At 40.2% G+C, this 18,937-nt stretch overlaps 2 protein-coding genes across 2 annotated transcripts; one reads left to right on the plus strand and one right to left on the minus strand.

Moving 5' to 3' along the window:
- The first annotated feature begins 4 nt into the window (after positions 1-4).
- LOC135342093 (phosphorylase b kinase regulatory subunit beta-like) lies at positions 5-18,847 on the plus strand. The gene is made up of 32 exons (XM_064538780.1): positions 5-153; positions 1,185-1,314; positions 1,839-1,938; positions 2,100-2,207; positions 2,257-2,316; positions 2,462-2,598; positions 2,661-2,925; positions 3,151-3,261; positions 3,642-3,699; positions 3,750-3,845; positions 4,077-4,244; positions 4,521-4,671; positions 4,976-5,072; positions 5,588-5,671; positions 5,727-5,828; positions 6,241-6,323; positions 6,490-6,666; positions 7,585-7,759; positions 8,009-8,059; positions 8,197-8,278; positions 8,534-8,591; positions 16,538-16,628; positions 16,798-16,926; positions 17,029-17,105; positions 17,233-17,287; positions 17,343-17,416; positions 17,618-17,685; positions 17,765-17,826; positions 17,967-18,074; positions 18,216-18,290; positions 18,384-18,473; positions 18,595-18,847. The coding sequence occupies exons 1-32, from the start codon at positions 99-101 to the stop codon at positions 18,724-18,726; spliced, it is 3,309 nt and encodes a 1,102-aa protein (XP_064394850.1). The 5' UTR covers positions 5-98; the 3' UTR covers positions 18,727-18,847.
- Positions 9,522-16,802, minus strand: LOC135342092 (uncharacterized). The gene is made up of 2 exons (XM_064538779.1): positions 14,032-16,802; positions 9,522-13,978 (listed from the first exon to the last, which is right to left on the minus strand). Exons 1-2 carry the CDS (start codon positions 14,051-14,053, stop codon positions 10,029-10,031), a joined length of 3,972 nt encoding a protein of 1,323 aa, XP_064394849.1. The 5' UTR covers positions 14,054-16,802; the 3' UTR covers positions 9,522-10,028.
- Positions 18,848-18,937: the final 90 nt, after the last annotated feature.

Raw genomic sequence — 18,937 nt, forward strand, 5'->3', positions numbered from 1 at the left:
CCCAGTTTTAGACCTAGATCTATTACTAGTATAACGACCCGTACCCTTTGTCTACACGAGAAACAGATCTGATCTTGCATGCTAGCAAGGCTGTTGAGATGGAGATTGAAGAAGAGATACGTGTTGACATGCTTAACAGATACTACAAAGAAGGTAGACACTAGTATCTATATACAAACAACGCTAGTATCTAGTATGTTTTCGTCTCAAGACACGTGTACGTGTACAGGCAGCTGTCTTGTGCGTGTACTGGGTTTATGTGTTTCATGTACGTACGTATGTATGCTGGATCCAGCAAATGAAAAATTGTTATACATAGAGTCTTGACAGCCTATCTGGTTACCACAAGACGACATAAATACGTTTTTTTGTTTTTTGTTTTTTGTAGTTTACGTTTTGTGAGAGATCTACCATCTTAAATGTACAAATGTACGTATAGCATCAGTATCAAAAAGGTTGTACGTATGTATGACTGTTACTCTTATTTCTTTCTAGGTTTGTTTGTTTGTTCATCTCTTATAAGGGTAGCCCTGTAAAAAAATAGATACGGTATCTACATGTGCATGTAGGTCTACTGTACATATACAAGTCATGTAAGTACAGCTGTATGTACTTGTTCTACCCTAGCCTCCTTCACCCGGCCTTCATAGAAAAGAAGGCCTGCTATCGACTGCTTGCGCATGCGCCAAATTATTGGATATTTTTTCCCTTAAAATTTCCTATAATACTGGATTCACCAGAGAAAATATCCTAAAAGTCATACACAGAGCTATATGTTGCAGGCTGTGAGTCTTTTGTTAACATAGCAGGCTAAGGGTAGCTATCAGAGAATGCTATCCGACGGGCTAGAAACCTTCAATCGAACTTTCTATCTACTTCCTTCCATCCACTTCCATTCGTTGTGATGTCATAGTTTTACTGAGCATATACGATGTTATCCAGATATCGGGGGGATATTAGCGCATGCGCAAGCAGTCGATACCAGGCCCACTTCCCTAAGTGAAGTGGGAAGTGCGGCCTGGGATCGAGGCTAGTTCTACCCTAGCCTTGTTCCCAGGCCACAGGCGAACATTTTAACTCTACCCCTATTCAGATTGATTGTCTAGGCCTCTGACACTAGAATGCTGATTCTTTGTGACTAGACCACAAATACCTACATGTACTTGCATGATGCATTTCTGCAGTACATAGGACCCTGCTGTGTCACCAGAGCCACACCCTGGGGCTGTTCCCTCGAGGCAAGAGTCGTCATGCCAGAGTCAGAGATAATGTCTACTGTGCCTCTGCTCTATGGTCCGTCTCTCTTGCCTACAGGTAGGCACAGACACATTTTTTAATATGCTCGCTTTCATATCCCTTAGTTAGCCTCGTAACCAGGCCGAGTTGTCTCTAAAATAACGCTAGGTCACCAACTAGGCCTGGTATTGATTGTACTGGAAATGATTAGGAACCAAATAAGAGAGATTCGTCAAGAATAACACACGTACATGTACCTGTCGACAAGGGCCGGCAGTGTTGGTTTTCTACCTATTAGCCTGTAGTCTACACGGAGCTAAATTATGGTATTCAACTTATACAGGGAAAAATGACAGGAAACAAAATGTGAAGAATCTCAGCTTCGGTTCCTAACCACGCCCAGATACAAAAACGGGATGTATTTTCAACTTGTTCTATTAAAGAAAAATCGGCCTGGGAACGAGTTTATAATCTGTTAGTATGAAGATTTAATACGACCTTTTCATTATTGACAGCTGTGTTGTTTTAATGCTGACATTGAGCTTAAGTGTCTTACAATTACAGTATGTTCGCTAGCCCACTTATAATGTGTATACTTACAGGCACATTGGTGATGACAAGGGTCGCACACATGAGCTGGAGCAGAGTGCTGTCAAGTGCATGAGAGGTATACTATTCTGCTACATGAGGCAGGCATCCAAGGTCAGATTTTAATATTCCACTGCTCGTGTGTAGAACACATCAGGCAACTTAAATAGCTGGACGTCTGATACGCATTGGCCTTTGTGAAAACACAATAAACTGATGTTTTTTATTAGTGCCTGCATGCCTACTTCTAACTTATTACTGTGTTGTACATGTAGGTTGAGAGCTTCAAGATGAGTCAGTCATGGGAAGATGCCCTACACTCTCGCTTTGATTGCCTCACTGGGGACCCAGTGGTCGACCATCAAGAATGGGGACACCTACAGGTGAGGGAGCTTGGATAATGTATGAGTAATGAGTCTTCACGTGATGCAGATCGATGGTACTTCTCTTTTTCTACTTATGTTGGCTCAAATGACTGCAGCTGATGTCCAGGTACATACATGTAGTAAAACAATAAAGGCATTCCTATAATTATTGTCAGATGTCTCAAAATATAATTTCCCAATTCATTATTCATTACTGTAACAGTAGTTTATAGGTGAAAGAACCTGTTTAATCAAACTGTGTTCCCGTTCAGGTGATCTTTACAATGGATGAGGTGGACTTTGTACAGAATGTGGTCTACTATGTAGAGAGGGCTTATCGAATTCCTGACTACGGGATGTGGGAGAGGGGTTCCAGAGACAATGTGGGACGTAGGGAATTGCATGCTAGGTACGTACTGCAAAATTATACCAAATTGGTTAGTTCATGGAGGTCCATATTTCTGTATACAGCTCCATTGGTATGGCAAAGGCTGCCCTGGAGGCGATGAACGGGCTGAATCTGTTTGGCAGTCAGGGTTCATCTCTATCCATCATCCATGTTGACCCAGACGCGCAGTATCGCAACTGTGTCATTTTAAACAACCTTCTGCCTCGAGAGTCAAGCTCAAAGGAGACCGACGCCTCCCTGCTCATGATCTCAGGCTACCCTGCTTTCTCTATTGACGACACTGCCCTACGCCAGAGAACTGAGGAGAGAACTAAGCAGCTGCTCGGAGTAAGTACAATTATTGTACAATACCTGTACAGTACGTATGTTTGTACATTGTACAATAACATATACATGTATAATTATAGTGTTAAAATATAGCTACATTTTGTATGTGCACGTACATTTTAGGTTAAATTTATAAGTCAATTTACAATCATGTTCATGTGCATTATATACACCTAGTATTCTACAATTACAATTTGTGTTGCGCATGTGCATGTACAAAATTAGCCTGATGGAAAGAATGGCACAACGTACGGGTTCAAGCGATTTTCCAGGGATGGCCATCACACTGTCAAGGAAGACCCCTCTAAGAAGTACTACAATCCTGAAGATCTCACGGTGAGTCACTGACAGCTGCTCTACATGCACATGTACATAATATATAATGTTGGTAAGATACATGTATTTGTGTTCATCAAAACTCTTGTTGTTGCCTAGCAACAATGCCTTAAGGAGAGAGGAGATATAATTATGTATTTAGGTTAATTTTTACAAATAACCCACCACAAAAGTGCTAGTGGTGTCAGTGGGGTGGGGCAATGTGTCTGGATGAAAACTACATTTAGAACACTATTGGTGTTCACTTGATCATGGACCTTGTTGATCAATTAGCGCTACATGTAGCTCTAACATAATTATTATACAATCCATCATGTATGCAACATACAACATGTACGTCCCACACAAATGAGTTCATGGCCTAGCTGATGTTGTTGCAGCAATATGAGGGTATAGAGTGTGAGTGGCCACTGTTCTTCATCATTATGATCCTCTCTGGTGAGTGTAATTTTTCGGTAAATCCATCATTATTAATTTTGTGTACACAGAGTATTGTCGTGGGAACACGGAGGAAGCTGACAAGTACTGGAAGAAGCTTGAGAAGTGTCTGGTCCTTCATCACAGTGATATACCAGGGGTGGAAGGTCAGTGCTGTAATGTACTCACTTAGACTGTCATGAGTTGATGTTGAAATGGGCTATACATGTAGCTACATATTGTGTGGGCGTGTGGATATATATATAATTAAGGTATAGTTTTGCTACAGAAGGTTGATACACTGTACATGTATATAACATGTATATATTTGCTTTAATATCATTGTTGGCGTTGGTTACTTGATCCCAATGATATGCGAGTCTCACGTACTGCTTTAGACTGGATGGTGGTTCCTCGACTGTATTATGTATGTGAGTCTGAACTGAGTGATGAGGTGCCAACTGTGGGAAGTGCTGTCACTGTCAGAGAGCTCAAGATGGAGCCCATGAACGAAGGCATCCCCTTTCTCTGGGCACAAGCACTTTACCTCATTGCAAGACTCACTCGTGAGTTGATCCTCAGTGTGCATGATAATTATGAACCCTGGTTAGAAATCTAGTAATACCTGTACAAGCACACCACTCGTTTGTAAAGTATGACTGTGTGGATATCAATATAATATGCATGCATGTACATCCCTGCTTCCACTCCTTATGTTATAGGAGACCTGCGTTGGAGGCAGGAAGCAGACAGTAGATGCATATGTGAAATGTACATCTACAGTCATGTACAACCTCATTTGTGTACCATGCATACTCCTTACACATGTACTTTTGTGCCAGGTGACAATCTGCTTACTCTGAATGACCTGGACCCCCTGGGGCTACGTCTACCACACCATACCAGACACACTGGTATGGCCAGGCACCTTGGGTTCAGGGCCCCAGGCCATGACACCATCATACAGGTGGCACTCATCTCAGAGACCACGAGGTAAGTCCTGGTAAAATATCATGTACATGCATGATGTACAATGTTGTATATTATCAGCAAGAATACCCTTTGGAGCAATTTGTATACCGAATAACGGGTAATTTTCGTTGGTGCAAATTTTTTGTATTCATGCAGCTCAGAATAGTGATGTTGAACCTATTGCGGTAGAATAATTTCGTAGTTTTAATTTTCGTATGATGCTCTACAGTACGGAAAATAGGAAAATCTCCACCATACGAAAATAACCTGCTATACGTACTGTTAGTACGCCGTCATTGTTATTGTCATTGTCATTGTCCACCAGATTGCAAGCCATCCTTGCCACTCACGGCATTCCTACCCAGACTCAAAAACAGGTAGAGCCCATCAAGATCAGACCACCTGGAGACATCCTTATGAAGGTAACAACAGCCATTGGATACTAGGTACAGCTTACACCTGTAACATAATAATAATCTCTTTGGTGTAATTATGATTCTCTGCCCATGATGGAGTCGTCACCTAATACTGTACGTAGATACTGCCGATAGGTATTGACCTGCTGATATACATGTAACACCAGCTACCAGATGCAGACGCTGATATACATGTACCGTATATTTCGAGGCACAAAATTTTGGTTTCAAGGATTGACCCAGAAAAACAAAATTGCCTCAAAAATTGGTTTACATCAGGTATTGAAACCTCTCTACTGTAGGGGTGTGGTCATTTGAACCACTATCCTCGAAAATTTTGTGTTTCGACCGCTATACGGTATTAATTTAAGTTCCTATAATACATGCACTATAGACATTTGAATAATAATTATACTCTGCACATTTGTATGATACGCCTTGTATGAAGTACCAACCTATGTAGGAGTGCACTACATACTCACAGACTGTCTTCGTACCAAACTAGCTTGTTTAATTCACAGGTCTTCCAGAATGTTGGTGCCAACAAAAAGTTGGGGCTATCTGGTCGACCCAGCAGACCAATAGGAGCACTGGGAACCAGCAAGGTGAGTACTCCACTGTCCAGCCAAAGAAAGTTCAGACCTGTATGTGTATATTCAGGTGTACCGAATCTTGGGCCAGATGGTGATGTTCTTTCCGACGGACTATAATGTGGACTTTTACATATCTTTTGATGTCATGATGCTTATCGATCTGTTCACAGTGCGTTTACAATAAAATGCACATGTACAAACACAAATTTGCACATGGTGCTAGTACACTTTTCACAAACTTCATACTGTCCTTGATTGTGATAGCAGCTAGGATTGTGATAGCAGCTAGGATTGTGGCAATTTTGTGCATACTGTTATCAAGGACGTATAAAAGAAGAGAGGGCATGCAACTCCAAATGAGCAGAGTTCAAACGTGGGCGGATGAATGTGCATGACTGTGCATGAAATGCTAAAAATAGAAATTTTAGCACTTCATGCAAATGCACATAATTCCTCCGCCCACGTTTAAACTCTGCTAGCTACGTGTACTGGTAGTGGAGTTGCATGCCCTCTCTTCTTTTATATGCCCTTGCTATTATTACCTGTAAATGATGCACTGAATGTGTGCTCTCTCCACACAGTCCACCATGTCCTTCCTCAACCTATACTGGAACATGTCTGGCAAACCAACCATGTGCATCTACTTAACTGAGAACAGACTCAAGTAAGGTTGTGTATTGAAGTCAATTAATATACACGTACTACATGCAAGTTTTTGTGTTTGCACCTAATACAGGTAGATGGTTGCATGTACATGTGTAAATGTGCATAGACCTCTTCTTTCCTACAACACATTTTTCACAACCAATTGTTTATTATTACCGTTACAGAGGAAACAATTTTCGCAAATTCATCAACTTCTTGGCTAAGGTGAAACATGGATCAGTGGACGGCGTTAAAGTTCGTCTGAGCAGCCTGCAGGCACTGATCCCCACCTCCTACATAGAAAACCTTGAGGTGACTATGGATGAGGACGCTGACAAAACTCTGCAGAAGAGACTCAACAAGTGAGACTATAAAATAACTATCGTGTCAGCATTATGCAATGAGTATTATGCAATGAGCATTTTACAGTTGTTTAACATTACTTACCTGTATGTACATGTACCGTATTACTAGAATATTTTATTGTTGCGAATTGATCAACCCTCGCAAAGTTCACAAATGTTTGATGCTCGCAAAACATTCTAGTAATACGGTATATAGTGTGATTTGACTAACCACAATAATAACTAGAGCACTAAAGTGCAAACCCTTGGCTGGTGACATGATTATAAAGAAACCAGAGGAGTGATGTAATGCAGTGCATGTAGCATGTATGACTAGCACAGCAACTCAAGAGCAATAAAACTAAACCAGACTAGGCATGCTGAAACATTTGAGAACAGAGTTTTAGTGGTACATGAGATATGCACTGTGGACTGGGATCACAGCAAAGAAACCTGGAGTCTTAGAGAAGTATGGCTCCTGCCATGCTGGAGTATACATGTAGGATCCAGAGTCAGCCAACAACCAGTTAGCTTCTACTTTTCCATTGCTCCTGGTACAGGATCACTTTAGCTGCAAATACGTAGTCTATCTCTCGAATAAAGGTCGCGTGTAGTTAGCTAGCTGCCAACGTGCAAGTTTACATGTAAGTTCAAGCTTCTTAGCTTTTGCTCGCTTTTATTCGACAAAAAAGCTTTAACATCAAAATCTGCCACTATTAAAACTAATAACTTGTTGTGTGAAGACTATCCGTTCTGTATAACGCAGCGCTGTGACATCCAGGTGAGTAGACTCAAAATACACAAACAAACAAACCAACAGACTACTATACCTGTGGCCGCCCACGCACGCCTCAGGTAATTATTATACTTATGCCTTCATGTAATTTAACTTAACCACCAAACCATTTACTTAACACTTTTTTCCACTCCCCCCAGTCCTCCCCGCAGGACAGCGTCTGCTACAAATCTATTCAGCTCTAGCAGCTCTGTCAGCATCGGTAGTCATATTGGGGGGGATGACTACGATGTCTTCATGGTGGATGACTCGGAGATACAGCAGCTGTCCGAAACTAACCCCTTGATTGAGGTGGAACCGTTATTCTCTTCTGCAGTGAGTGAACTGTCTTCTGACTTTTTACATAATGTTGCTCCCTCCTGGGAAGCTAGGACGTTGCAAAGCTTACGTCCACCTTTTTTTGCCCTCCAATCTTCTTATGTACTGTGTATACTGTGATTTCACAGTTTAGTTAGTTATTTTTACTAGGCTCTAATTGTAAGAAATTGGGTCATACATCTATTTTTGTTCAGGTATATATTATACAGATGTTGTAAATTGCTACTCTCTCTCCCTGTTATTCAGAGTCTGAAGAATGACTCAGCTGAACAGCTTCTGGAATCTTTAGCCAAAGTTGTAAGTATAAGTCGCTGTTATAGCCCTATACTATTATACATGTATGTACAGCGATATAATTATGCTGTACGTAACTTGGGATACTGTGATATGTGCAAATTGCCTGAACTGTTCTTAATTTTTGGGGGTTTCTCCAGGCTCACACCAATCAGCTTGGGAGGCTGTACATTATCGACGAGTTGGGGAAACGCAATGAACAGTGGAGGATTGACACTGAAGGTGACTTCATAGCTTTTTTTGAAAGCTCCGTCCTTGAGCTGTAATACTAAATATGTTTCATCGTTCCTCTAATAGTGGCCAGAGCTTCTATTTAAGCCCTTATTTAGCTTGAGACCAGGCTTTTGAACAGAACACTTTTTATATACGTACATGTACGCCTCTTTTCTAACCAAGTCAACCTCTATTCAATACCCAATGATTATGGTGTTTCAACTTGCACCCATAATTATTATTTATTTATTTATTTATGTGAAGAGATGATTGAAGAAACACTTCAGGCCATTTATGATGACGCTGGCGAGAAGAAACACTGGTAAGCACTGGTCTAATGTCATGCAGTGTACAGTTAATAACTCAATCCTTGACTGGCCAAGTACATGGTTGTTAAAGCTGCTAGGCTCAGAGGAGGAATGCCAGGGTCAATAGCGTCACGTTTAATGAAAGATTGAGTGAGTAACAATCTGCAGCTTTACAGCTCGCTTTATGGCCTGGTAGAGACAGTCAAAAACCTCCCAAGATGTGTAGTATATAATTATGCTTATATTAAATACAATATCCCGTAACTGTAAGTACTTAATTTTTATTGTTGAGGGCTAATAATTATTATGCCTCGAGGCGTAGCCGCACGAGGGATACGATAAAGCTGACTGTGTGTGTGTGTGTCTGTCTGTCTGTCTGTGTGTCTGTTCCAGCTGTAACTGTTCAACGGTTGCAATGCGACGAAAACTAACAGCTTCTATAGGCTTTTAACCACGTTCTCTTGGATTTTGATTCGTGGATTAGCAAACTAAAGCTTCTTTCTCGAGTTATGGCTAGTTTGACTCACATTGAAGGCTGTTGCAGTCTCTTCAGAATCTTTCATAGCATCATCTGTTCACACAAACTTTATATTCAACATATGAGTTAGCCTTGCACTAAAGCAGCTAGCTTTTTGTTAGCTACAAGAGTTAAATAGTATCTGTTAAAACAGCTAGCATTAGTAGCCATTTGTGAAATTGATCTCTTTGGACACACCCTTTAATTATTCCTGTGGATGTAATGCGCATGCGCGCTTATTCCCCACGTGTGAGAAAATAACATCCAGAATCTAGATTCTCCTGGCAGAGTCATCTTTTTCTTGAGGGCCTGCCACAAAACACTACCATATAACAATATAGATAACAATATGCATGTACACAAGTCTTTTCTTCTTAAATAATTATATACACTGAACTACAGATCCTGAAAGAACAACAATAGATGCATGTAAATAAGTCTTTTCTTCTCAGTGAGTTTATATTGATAAGCTAACTTTAATGTAAAATTCATTATAGAAACTACTAATACTTTTTGAGTGAAAGCATAACATGGCGAGAGGCATTAGCTTGAACACTCGTTAATTTTTTTTTATAGATTTCGCGAAATTTTTAACCGCGAAAATGCATGTTCAAGTCCACTAAAAAAAAACTGGTTATCCTCGAAAATAAAATATTATACCCAATTCACCAAAATAGCCAATCTGTGCAAAAAAATTTTAACCCTTGAAAATTCACCTGCTACATGTATAATCATGTCACCAACCACATGTACTAGTCGAATTGTTGATTTTTGCAAGCTAAAGATGATACAGTACGTGTTAGTTGCAGCTCACACATTCAAGTTGCCTATACTCTATATACTGTGCATAGAAAAGAAAATAACACCTACTGAATACTAAAGCAATGTAGTTTAGAGTTTTCTAAGGTGTATATTAATTTTGAATAATTTTGACTCATTGTTCAGCTAGAAGCAACTCCCTCAGGTTGATTTCCGTTCTTGTAGGTGACATAGACCTAGCTTTCATTTGTGGCTCTTCTGGTTGAACATTCTGCAATTGGATGTTACGTTTCACTTTCTTATGCAGTTTCCTAACTATCTTAGTCTGTACCAGTTTTGTATAACAATGGCATATTAAAACTATTATAAACACCACAAAAGCACTTCCTACTGCAATCAAGCTGAGTATTTGTTGCTGACCTTCGGTGTTGCTTCCATTTTTAAGGTAGAAAGTAATCATTGCAAATATCTCTATGTTGATTAAATATACTAGCTCGAGCACATTAACTGGGGATTTTCGATAGATTCTCCCCACCTTTATCCATACTATTAGCAGCACTAACGTAGTTATCATAATTGTTAGCAGGTTGATTTTTGGGTCACCAAGGGCATTAGCAGCAAAAACAGTCATCAGAAACACTCGTACAAACAGCATGAGCCCAGTCCAATAGCGATACTTGGTTTTGTAAGGACCATGGTATGCATCCAGGAATGGCTTGATTTTGTTTACCCAGGCTAGTGCTCTATAGTTGGTGTGGGCTTGAAGTGCGGGGCCAAGCAAAAGCAGTACAGTGAATGGTATGAGGTGAAACACTAGTGTGAACAGGGCGACTAAGAACAGACCAAGATGAGGCCATTGTAGGTACCCGTAGTTGGCATCTAGGAGCCACCTCAGATGAGCAGTGTCATTGGGGTCAGTGATGACTAAGAGAGAGAATGCATTCAGGGTGGTCCGGAGAAGCTTGGTATAAGAGAGCAGGAACAAAGTAGCTAGAACAGACACTGTGTTGGAGCCAGCAAGCCTGGAGACAGTAGTCGAGTATCTGCACACTATGATCAGTAGTCCGATAATGCACCAAATATAGATAGGGAACAAGAACTGTAGCCATGTGTGGCCAAATGTTCCCAAATTATTTGCAAAGCAAACCTCAATTCCCAGGTCTAAATTTATCCATGCTATAAGCAAAGAGAGAACATACGACAAGGTAGACATAATTCCAGGTGGATGTGAGCTAAAGAAAATGTTTTTGTTAACTTGAATGATGTTGGCATAGAATATCAGTCCATTTATTGTTCCTACTGATACTGTAAAGTTACATTTCAATAAGAAAATTACCAGACCAAATCCAGCAAGCAAAATTGGTATCAAGAGCAATAGATAGGTATTTGAACACTTTTGACACTTTGACGTTCCCAACATAATGCTAAATCCATCTTTACACGCTCCACAAAGTAATCCACTTCGATTCCAATTACACTGATCATCTTGATTAGACAGTCTGAAGCTCATTGTGCTTTGGTTGCAGTAATCAAAGGGGCAGTTATTGTGGGCAACCACATTATTTGAGTAATTTCCAATCCAGAGTGAATTCGATCGACCAACTGTTTGTGTGTCAATATCACAGGTGACACCTTTTCTTATAAGTTGTGGCAAGCAATCGCATGTCTGAGACTTCTTTTGAAGGTGAAATCCAAGAGGACAATCTAAGATTGTAGCAACCACTGTAGCAGGTTCTGCCGCTGGTAAATAAGAAATCAATGAAAATGGGGTTTCTACAAACAGCTCAAAGGCGATACTCTTTTCAAGGGTTTGTAGTGTGTACAAAAGTGATGTGCAGTATGTTTTGACTTCTTGTGCTACTTGTTGTTTACCTACTTCGACTCCTGGTGGAACCACAACTCGTATGACTGAGGGCGAGGAATAGTTGTACTGTCCAACTCCAATCACCTGAACCTGAAATGCCTGGCCAGGGAACACTTTAACACTGAATTGAGACACACAATTGTGTCGAATCGAGATATTGCAGAAACAGACTTTGTACGGTTGTGAAGCAAGTAGTGATGGTGCAGTGTATCTTTCAGTAATATTAAATATGGTCCAAAATAATTCTGCACGCAGGGTTTCTTTAGTCGCTCTCAAGAAACATTGGTCAAGATCCCCTCCGTATATTGCTGTGCCTGCAATGGCTGCAGAATTACCACTCATGTGTATTTTCCCTAGAGATTTTGGGTCAGTGTCTGCTACTTGAAAAAAGCACATTTGGGGCCCGGTTTTGACTATCATCCCTCCTCCGTAATCACTAGCAATGTTGTCGTTGATGTACAATTGTGCATATTTTTCCAGTTTTAATTGGCTAACGTCTGTTGACGTGGAGCATTTTACAGGAAGACAGTCGAAAAATATTCCAGCACCAGCTTTTGCTTGATTTCGTGTGATCCAGACATTACCACAGATTTGAAGAGTTGACTCGTGAATCAAATAGATACCTCTACATATGTTGTCCGATATTTTTGATTCTGATAAAAATAATCGTGTAGTTGTCACTTGTATTACAACACCAGTGTCATCGTTGGCAGATGTACTGTGATTGTTAAAAATACAGTTGTGTATGTATACAGGCATACCCTTCTGGTGGCTATGTGTAGACGTTAAACTTACTGCTGACCCAGAATCAGCAATGTTGGTGGAAAAATTTGATGATAAGATTGTGAAGTTTCCGCTATAAGTTTTTGTCGTTTCTGTCCACCAAAATATTGCTCCACCATAGTTCAATGCCGCATTCCTATTGAATTGACAGTCGACAACTGAAATGTTAGCATATGGGAACACCGATCTAATGCTAAGTTGAAGTGCAGCCCCTCGTGTAGCTATGTTATCAGTGAATACAATGTTCTGCATCACAAGCCTAACTTTAGAATTATGATCGAGGTTTGGGCCGTCTTGTTTAAATTCAACACATATAGCCCCACCAAATTGATTCTTAAACAAAGAATCAGTGAGGTTAATACTCAGGTTAAGCCTCTGGATATTGTTTGTAAGATAATGGACCGGTTTGATTTTACCAATGTATGTTATGCACACTCCTCCTCGGTTCCTTAATGAGGTACCTCTCAAAAATGAGCAATTTTTCACTGTGATGCTTGGTGATTCTGAGATTCCTAGCAGTAAATGTGCTCCTGATTGGGCTGTGTTATTGATGAATCTGCAGTTTATAATCGTTACATTTGCTCCCCCAGCATCTATAGTCAGTCCTGCTGATCGCTGATCTGAGAGCTTTAGCGAGTGATACCCTTTTCTCAGGGAATTCTCAGTCAATGATTTTATCTGTTGAACTATTTTGTTGCTAAAGTTACCTTTAACTACTTCATGTTCCCCCCTGTTCAGGCTTATTTCCTTTGTAGCCAGGGTATCTGAAAATCGAGATTCCTGAATGGTTAGTGAGCATTCCTTGTAAGCCATTTCAATGTAAGCATTTCCTCCTAGAGCATTCACTATACTGTTATCACAGTTGCCTTGAAAATTACATCGCTCAACTATAAATTCATCACGCATTTCAAGAGCTAGCAAGCCAATCCCAGTGCTATTTAAGATATCTACACCTTGAATCATGACATGCGAAGCATTCACAATTAGTAAAGTTGCATATGCTATTGTCGAAGGTACAAGGTAGTGTTCACTCATGTGCTCATAACCATTGTTTTTCATAATATCAAATCCACAGTGTTGAATCTTGAGCTGCGAGATAATCACGTTAACTACATTTAGAAATGAAAACCCAACTTGTGTACTATTGCAGTGAATGACAGTATTCCCACTCTGGCTTCCTATAAGTGTGATGTTAGTGGTACGTTGACCAGTAAATACCGAGTCTATAGTACCAATCCATACTCCTGCTGTTGCAGTGCCATTGTCCGCATTAATAATATGCACGCCAGAAAGAAAGTTGATTATAGTGTTCGAAACAAAATATTTTGAGTTGTTTCTTGCCATATCAAATATAGTGACACACCTTTCGTTGAGAACAGCAGCTGGGCAGTCCACAGTGGAGTTTTGTCTCACCCAGTACTCACTACCAGCACATAGTGTCACGAGATACGTGATCCAAATGATGTACTTGCTACATCCTGCAAGAAAGCACCATGCATGCAAATCTAAATAGTCAATCCTTAAAACTTACTGTCAAAATTCAGGACTCTCATGCTTGCATTGTTGTATCGTGGCTGCTAAAACTGAATAATGATTAAAAGTTAAAGTATAGTGTTATGATCTATTATAAACTTCTGAAAGTTGTTCTTTCAATTCAGCACGTAGGCACAACTGTCCCAGGCATCATCAATATTATACAGTATGCATTGTTGTATTGTGGCTGCGTAAAACGGAAGAATGATTAAAGTATTATTATGAACTTTTCTTTCAATTCAGGACGTAGGTACAACTGTCCCAGGCATCATTAATACAGTAATGTTAAGAGTGATTACAATAACTAATGTAGTGCATTTCCTCCACATGAAATTCATTTTCGACATGATGTAAGGAGTCTAAATCATTTCAGCCAAGTAGAACCATAACCATTACCACAAAGTCTGTTCCTACGCAGCTCCATTTGTATAGGATATACCACACCTAAGAGGAGGATATATTATGGGGTGCATATCCTGGTGTGGTATATCTGACTTAGATCCCACTTGTGTGTGTTTAGCAGGGAATTATGAGCCATAATCTCATAGTTTCCCAGGGAATTATAAGCTTGAGGGTATAAAGTACAAATACTATTTTTGAATGTACAGAAATGATAATAAAGCTGTAGCTGCATGATAATTAGCTAGCTATGGCTGTTCAGTTTTTTCACTACCAGTTTCTATAGCGTTTGCTGGGTTGATGGTAGGGTTCACCAGTATCTTTTCTTGTCGAGGAACACTAAGAGCCAATGATTTTAACAGTTCTGGGTCCATTGTCACAAGCATGAAAGCATGTCTTCAACTTGTAGCATTTCTCCTCCTAACTTCTGTTTCTATCCTGCAGCCATGTTTCAAATTGCAGTAGACTCCTGTGTCTTTTTGGGAACGATAGTGCACTGTAGCATTGCTGCAAGCTGTTCCTTGCTAGCTAGCCGTACATATCAGAACAGTTTACTGAGAAGCTTGAGCTGGGGTGGGGCTTGAGTGCAGATAAAGAGGAGGCTGGGCTCATTTGTTGCAGAGCGCTTCCTGCACAAGGTGGAGTCACTAGTTTGTCCATTCCAATGTTGAAGCAAGGCCAATGCAAAGGTTTTTTTTAGCAGAAATCATCTAGACTAGCTTGTCAGAACAGGACATTTTCAAAAATAAAGCTATTGCTAAGGCTTGCTGCTTTTATAGATACAACTTCTTGCCTGAGGCAGCCAATGAAAAGTGGGATCTAAATCAGTTAGCACATGTGCATTCGGTATCTATGGTTATAGTGTCCCTCATCCCTCGGGCAAGCCCTCGTGATATGGGACACTATAACACATAGATACCTCATGCCCATGTACTATCTATAACTTATTTACTGATTCAGTCCGTGTCCTAGGTGATGTCCAGTAATTATATTATATAATTACTTCCCCCAGGCACTATTCTTATAATCTACTTCCTCACCAGATTTGAATTGATACGATGCATCTTGACAAAATTTGGTACATTGCACGCAATAAAATTCAAAAATGTTGTGTAAGCTTGACAGTATTGAACTGAACTAGCTGAAGCCTGTATAGTCAAATTCTTGCTCTGTGCTCAGTCAGTAGTCAAGGCTGTGGCTCAGAAGTAGAGGATTACAAGTAGACTGTGGTGTTGTTGACAATAACAGACTAGTTCAGAGCTACAGTACAGGTAGCTAGCTAGCTACATGTACAAACCTCGCAGCTGCATTTAGTGGTGGGCGGGTCTGGTCAAAGTTTATGCATGGCTTCCAGCTAGCTGAACCTAGCTAGCTCATGTAGCTCCACAGTAGATTTTGTAGCCGTCCAGTTGAGCAACAGGTCGACTCCTACAGATATTCAAAAGCCTCCTTGGTCCAAGCGTTTACCATTTGACGTCCCTTACTGGAGTTGCAACCTCTTCTTGGGATAAATGTATCTAAACTACACCCATGGACCCATGGAGGCTTAGCCATCTTGTTAGAGAGCAGCTTCCTTTCTTTGCTTACTTTCTAAAAAAAACACCTTGAAACCTGGGGCTGTATGTTATTTTCTATGTATTATACAGCTGTTGACCAATGAGATCAATTAGTGGTGACACAAGTGTGGTATAAGTACATAATTATGACCTCCGTTTATATTAGCAGAGGAATGTCTGAGGCCCAAAAGTAGGAGCCATGACGTTCTAAAATTGCATTAGTGAGACCCATTGTGACAGATTGTCACACTAAAGCTGCAGTGTACATGTACATGACGATGATGTATACAGTGGAACGTACTGTAACACCATTGATGCACCATTGATGGTCCCATGCACCTAAAATTAGTCCCCTGACCGTACATGGCAGAAATAATTATATGGTTCCCAATACTCGCCCGCTAATTAAGTTATAGCTGCAAAAGCTGCATTTGCAGATGGGAAGCAGAAGAGTGTATATTACTGAGGTTGAAGTGTACATGTAAATGAGTGATCAGTTAGTTACACAAGTGAGTACGATGTGCCCATTCATGTTTTCTTCAATCACAGGAAGACTGTGCGACTGGCTGCGGCTATGCTGGGTAAAGTGGTGGACGGTTTGGCACCCGCTCTCACCAGCATGCTTGTTAGGGGCAAAGAGGTGAAGACGCACACACTTGAGATACGTGTGCTATTTTTTGGCACGTTTTGTAGACATTGTAACACGTACAATATACTTGAATCTCAATCAACACACATGCTTAATTGCATCTGAATGTAAACGGGAACCCTACTGTAATATATAGATTACTTCCCTCATATGCATGTAGGTATCATTTGGAGTATTTGGACACCCTGAACTGATAGTTAGTGAGCCCATGAGTCCCAAGGAGATCACAGAGATCATCTATGAAAAGTGTATGCCTTACAACCCAGTTGAGGCAGTGCTTCAACAAGAGGTAAAGTGTTTTTGCATTATGATGTGATTGTCGTAATTCACCTCATTCTAGAGTGATATAACATAATTATATTGATGATTTAACATGTGTCAATACATGTAGATGTTGATCTACCTTGGTGAGTACATAACACGTCAGTACCACACTGTTTTCAATGGGATGATCAGGATCAGAATAGGGTGAGCTAAAACTGATCTAGCTACGTACATAGCGCAAACCAGTATCGGCTATAATTCAAGCTACTGTACATACGTACTCAATTTAGGACAATAATACTTGTGTAGCTGCTCAGTCATGTCTGTGTAGGTGGATCATCAAGGCTATGAAGAATGAGAGTTCTAGAATCTCCAGTATGAGCACTGTAAGAAACAAGATGTTTCCTAACAATGCATGTGGTTATATTCATGCACTTGTAGAGGACGGTACACCAGCTTGCCCCGTCAGAGGTGAAGGAATTGTTGCTAAGGATACTCCTAGACAATGAATCAAGGTGAATTAAGTACAATCAGGAGTACATTAAGATAATTCTTAATGTACTCCTGGTACAATGTAGATATCATTATGAGATCAATTATGCATTATGTGAAACAACGACATGGCTTTCTGTGGACTAGTACAATTGTACAGTATTTCTATTATAAGAACCATTCGCATACCATCTATAGCTATATACAGTATTATTTTTCATCAGGAAACCTCTTAGTCAAAGGCAGTTGGATGGTGCTCTCAACAGAGTGCCTCAAGATTTTTATGTCAAAGGTAACACGTACGTGCATCATCCACATGCTAATTTGCAACATGCATTTTGATTCTTTACATTGTTTACATGGCTTTGAAGTATTTGGGATATTGAAGCGCATACCTGGAGGCATCAGTGTCAGTGACAAGCAGTTGCCACAGGTACGTACAGTGACATATCATCAATTCTTAAACTCTTTGTTGAGGTACATATGCATGGGAGTTTCTCTCCAAACAATTAGATATACATCGATTAGTGTGGTTCAAGTTGCATGGTTATCCAGCTTTTAACTTTTTTGCAGCACCCAGCCATTTACGAGATGGGTTCCCATGAGAAGAATTTTGCTCTCAAGGTGGAGGAGCTACTCAGTAGCATCACTTTCCCAGAGTATAGGCAAATGATCGTTGAGGTAATCCATAAAATTATACAATGACTCTTAGAGCAGATTTCTTATAGTTATCGTGAATCAGCTTGCATGTATTGTGCTGCTTTCACCTCCTTTGTTGCATTACATCGATCTGATTGCATGGGTATTACTGTACGTGCATAGCTACTGATGGTGGTATCAACAGTACTCGAGAGAAATCCAGAAGTAATTATCAAAGGATCAATAAATTTAGACGAGGTACGTAATTAGTATACACAGCTTTGTTTTTTAAAATACTGTGTGTTTCTTTGTCATACACTGCAAAGTGAGAGTCTTGATTTTGATTAATAGTTGTTGCAAAACTCAATGGATCTACACTCCGTTGATATCGAGCACTTCAATGAAGGCACAGATGGTGGCGAAAGTTCTGTCTGCTACAAGGTAGGCAACTATTACTTGTTCGATCAGAGTAGCCAAAACTCTTAGCATTATTATTCCAGGTAAATACATAACAAGTATATGTTCTTCCTACCAGTATTTAACTCATTTTATGTTTCCCTAGGCTGACAGTTTCTATGCACTGTTTCCCGATGGTCAATGTGGAAGTGCTTCATACATCGCCAGGGCAGTGGTTAACAAAGTGCTTCAAGAGGGACTTAATTATGACCCATCGAAGGCTTGCAGTATCAGCTAGACTCTATCGTTTTTATACGTACAAATCACCTTTATTATTGTGCATATCATATTAAACAGTAACTCGATTGTAACAAAAGCAGGGACTTCTATGTATAACTGTTATGATATTGGTTTCACGTTGTTGTTGTTATTACAAAACATGATGCACTGGGGCCTGTTGTTTGAGGCTAAGCACTACAAGTAGCTCCTACGACGTACTACAGTGCGTT

This window comes from Halichondria panicea, chromosome 9 (assembly GCF_963675165.1).
Source record: "Halichondria panicea chromosome 9, odHalPani1.1, whole genome shotgun sequence".
In the NCBI taxonomy this organism is placed as follows: domain Eukaryota; kingdom Metazoa; phylum Porifera; class Demospongiae; order Suberitida; family Halichondriidae; genus Halichondria; species Halichondria panicea.

Coding starts and splice junctions, on each gene's coding strand:
- LOC135342093 (XM_064538780.1), top strand. CDS start 99: ATGGAGATTGAAGAAGAGATACGTGTTGACATGCTTAACAGATACTAC. Junction 5,829..6,240: donor TGCTTATCGATCTGTTCACA/GTGCGTTTACAA, acceptor CTCTCCACACAG/TCCACCATGTCCTTCCTCAA. Junction 16,629..16,797: donor TGCTTGTTAGGGGCAAAGAG/GTGAAGACGCAC, acceptor ATATGCATGTAG/GTATCATTTGGAGTATTTGG.
- LOC135342092 (XM_064538779.1), bottom strand. CDS start 14,053: ATGAGAGTCCTGAATTTTGACA. Junction 13,979..14,031: donor GAGAGTCCTGAATTTTGACA/GTAAGTTTTAAG, acceptor GCTTTCTTGCAG/GATGTAGCAAGTACATCATT.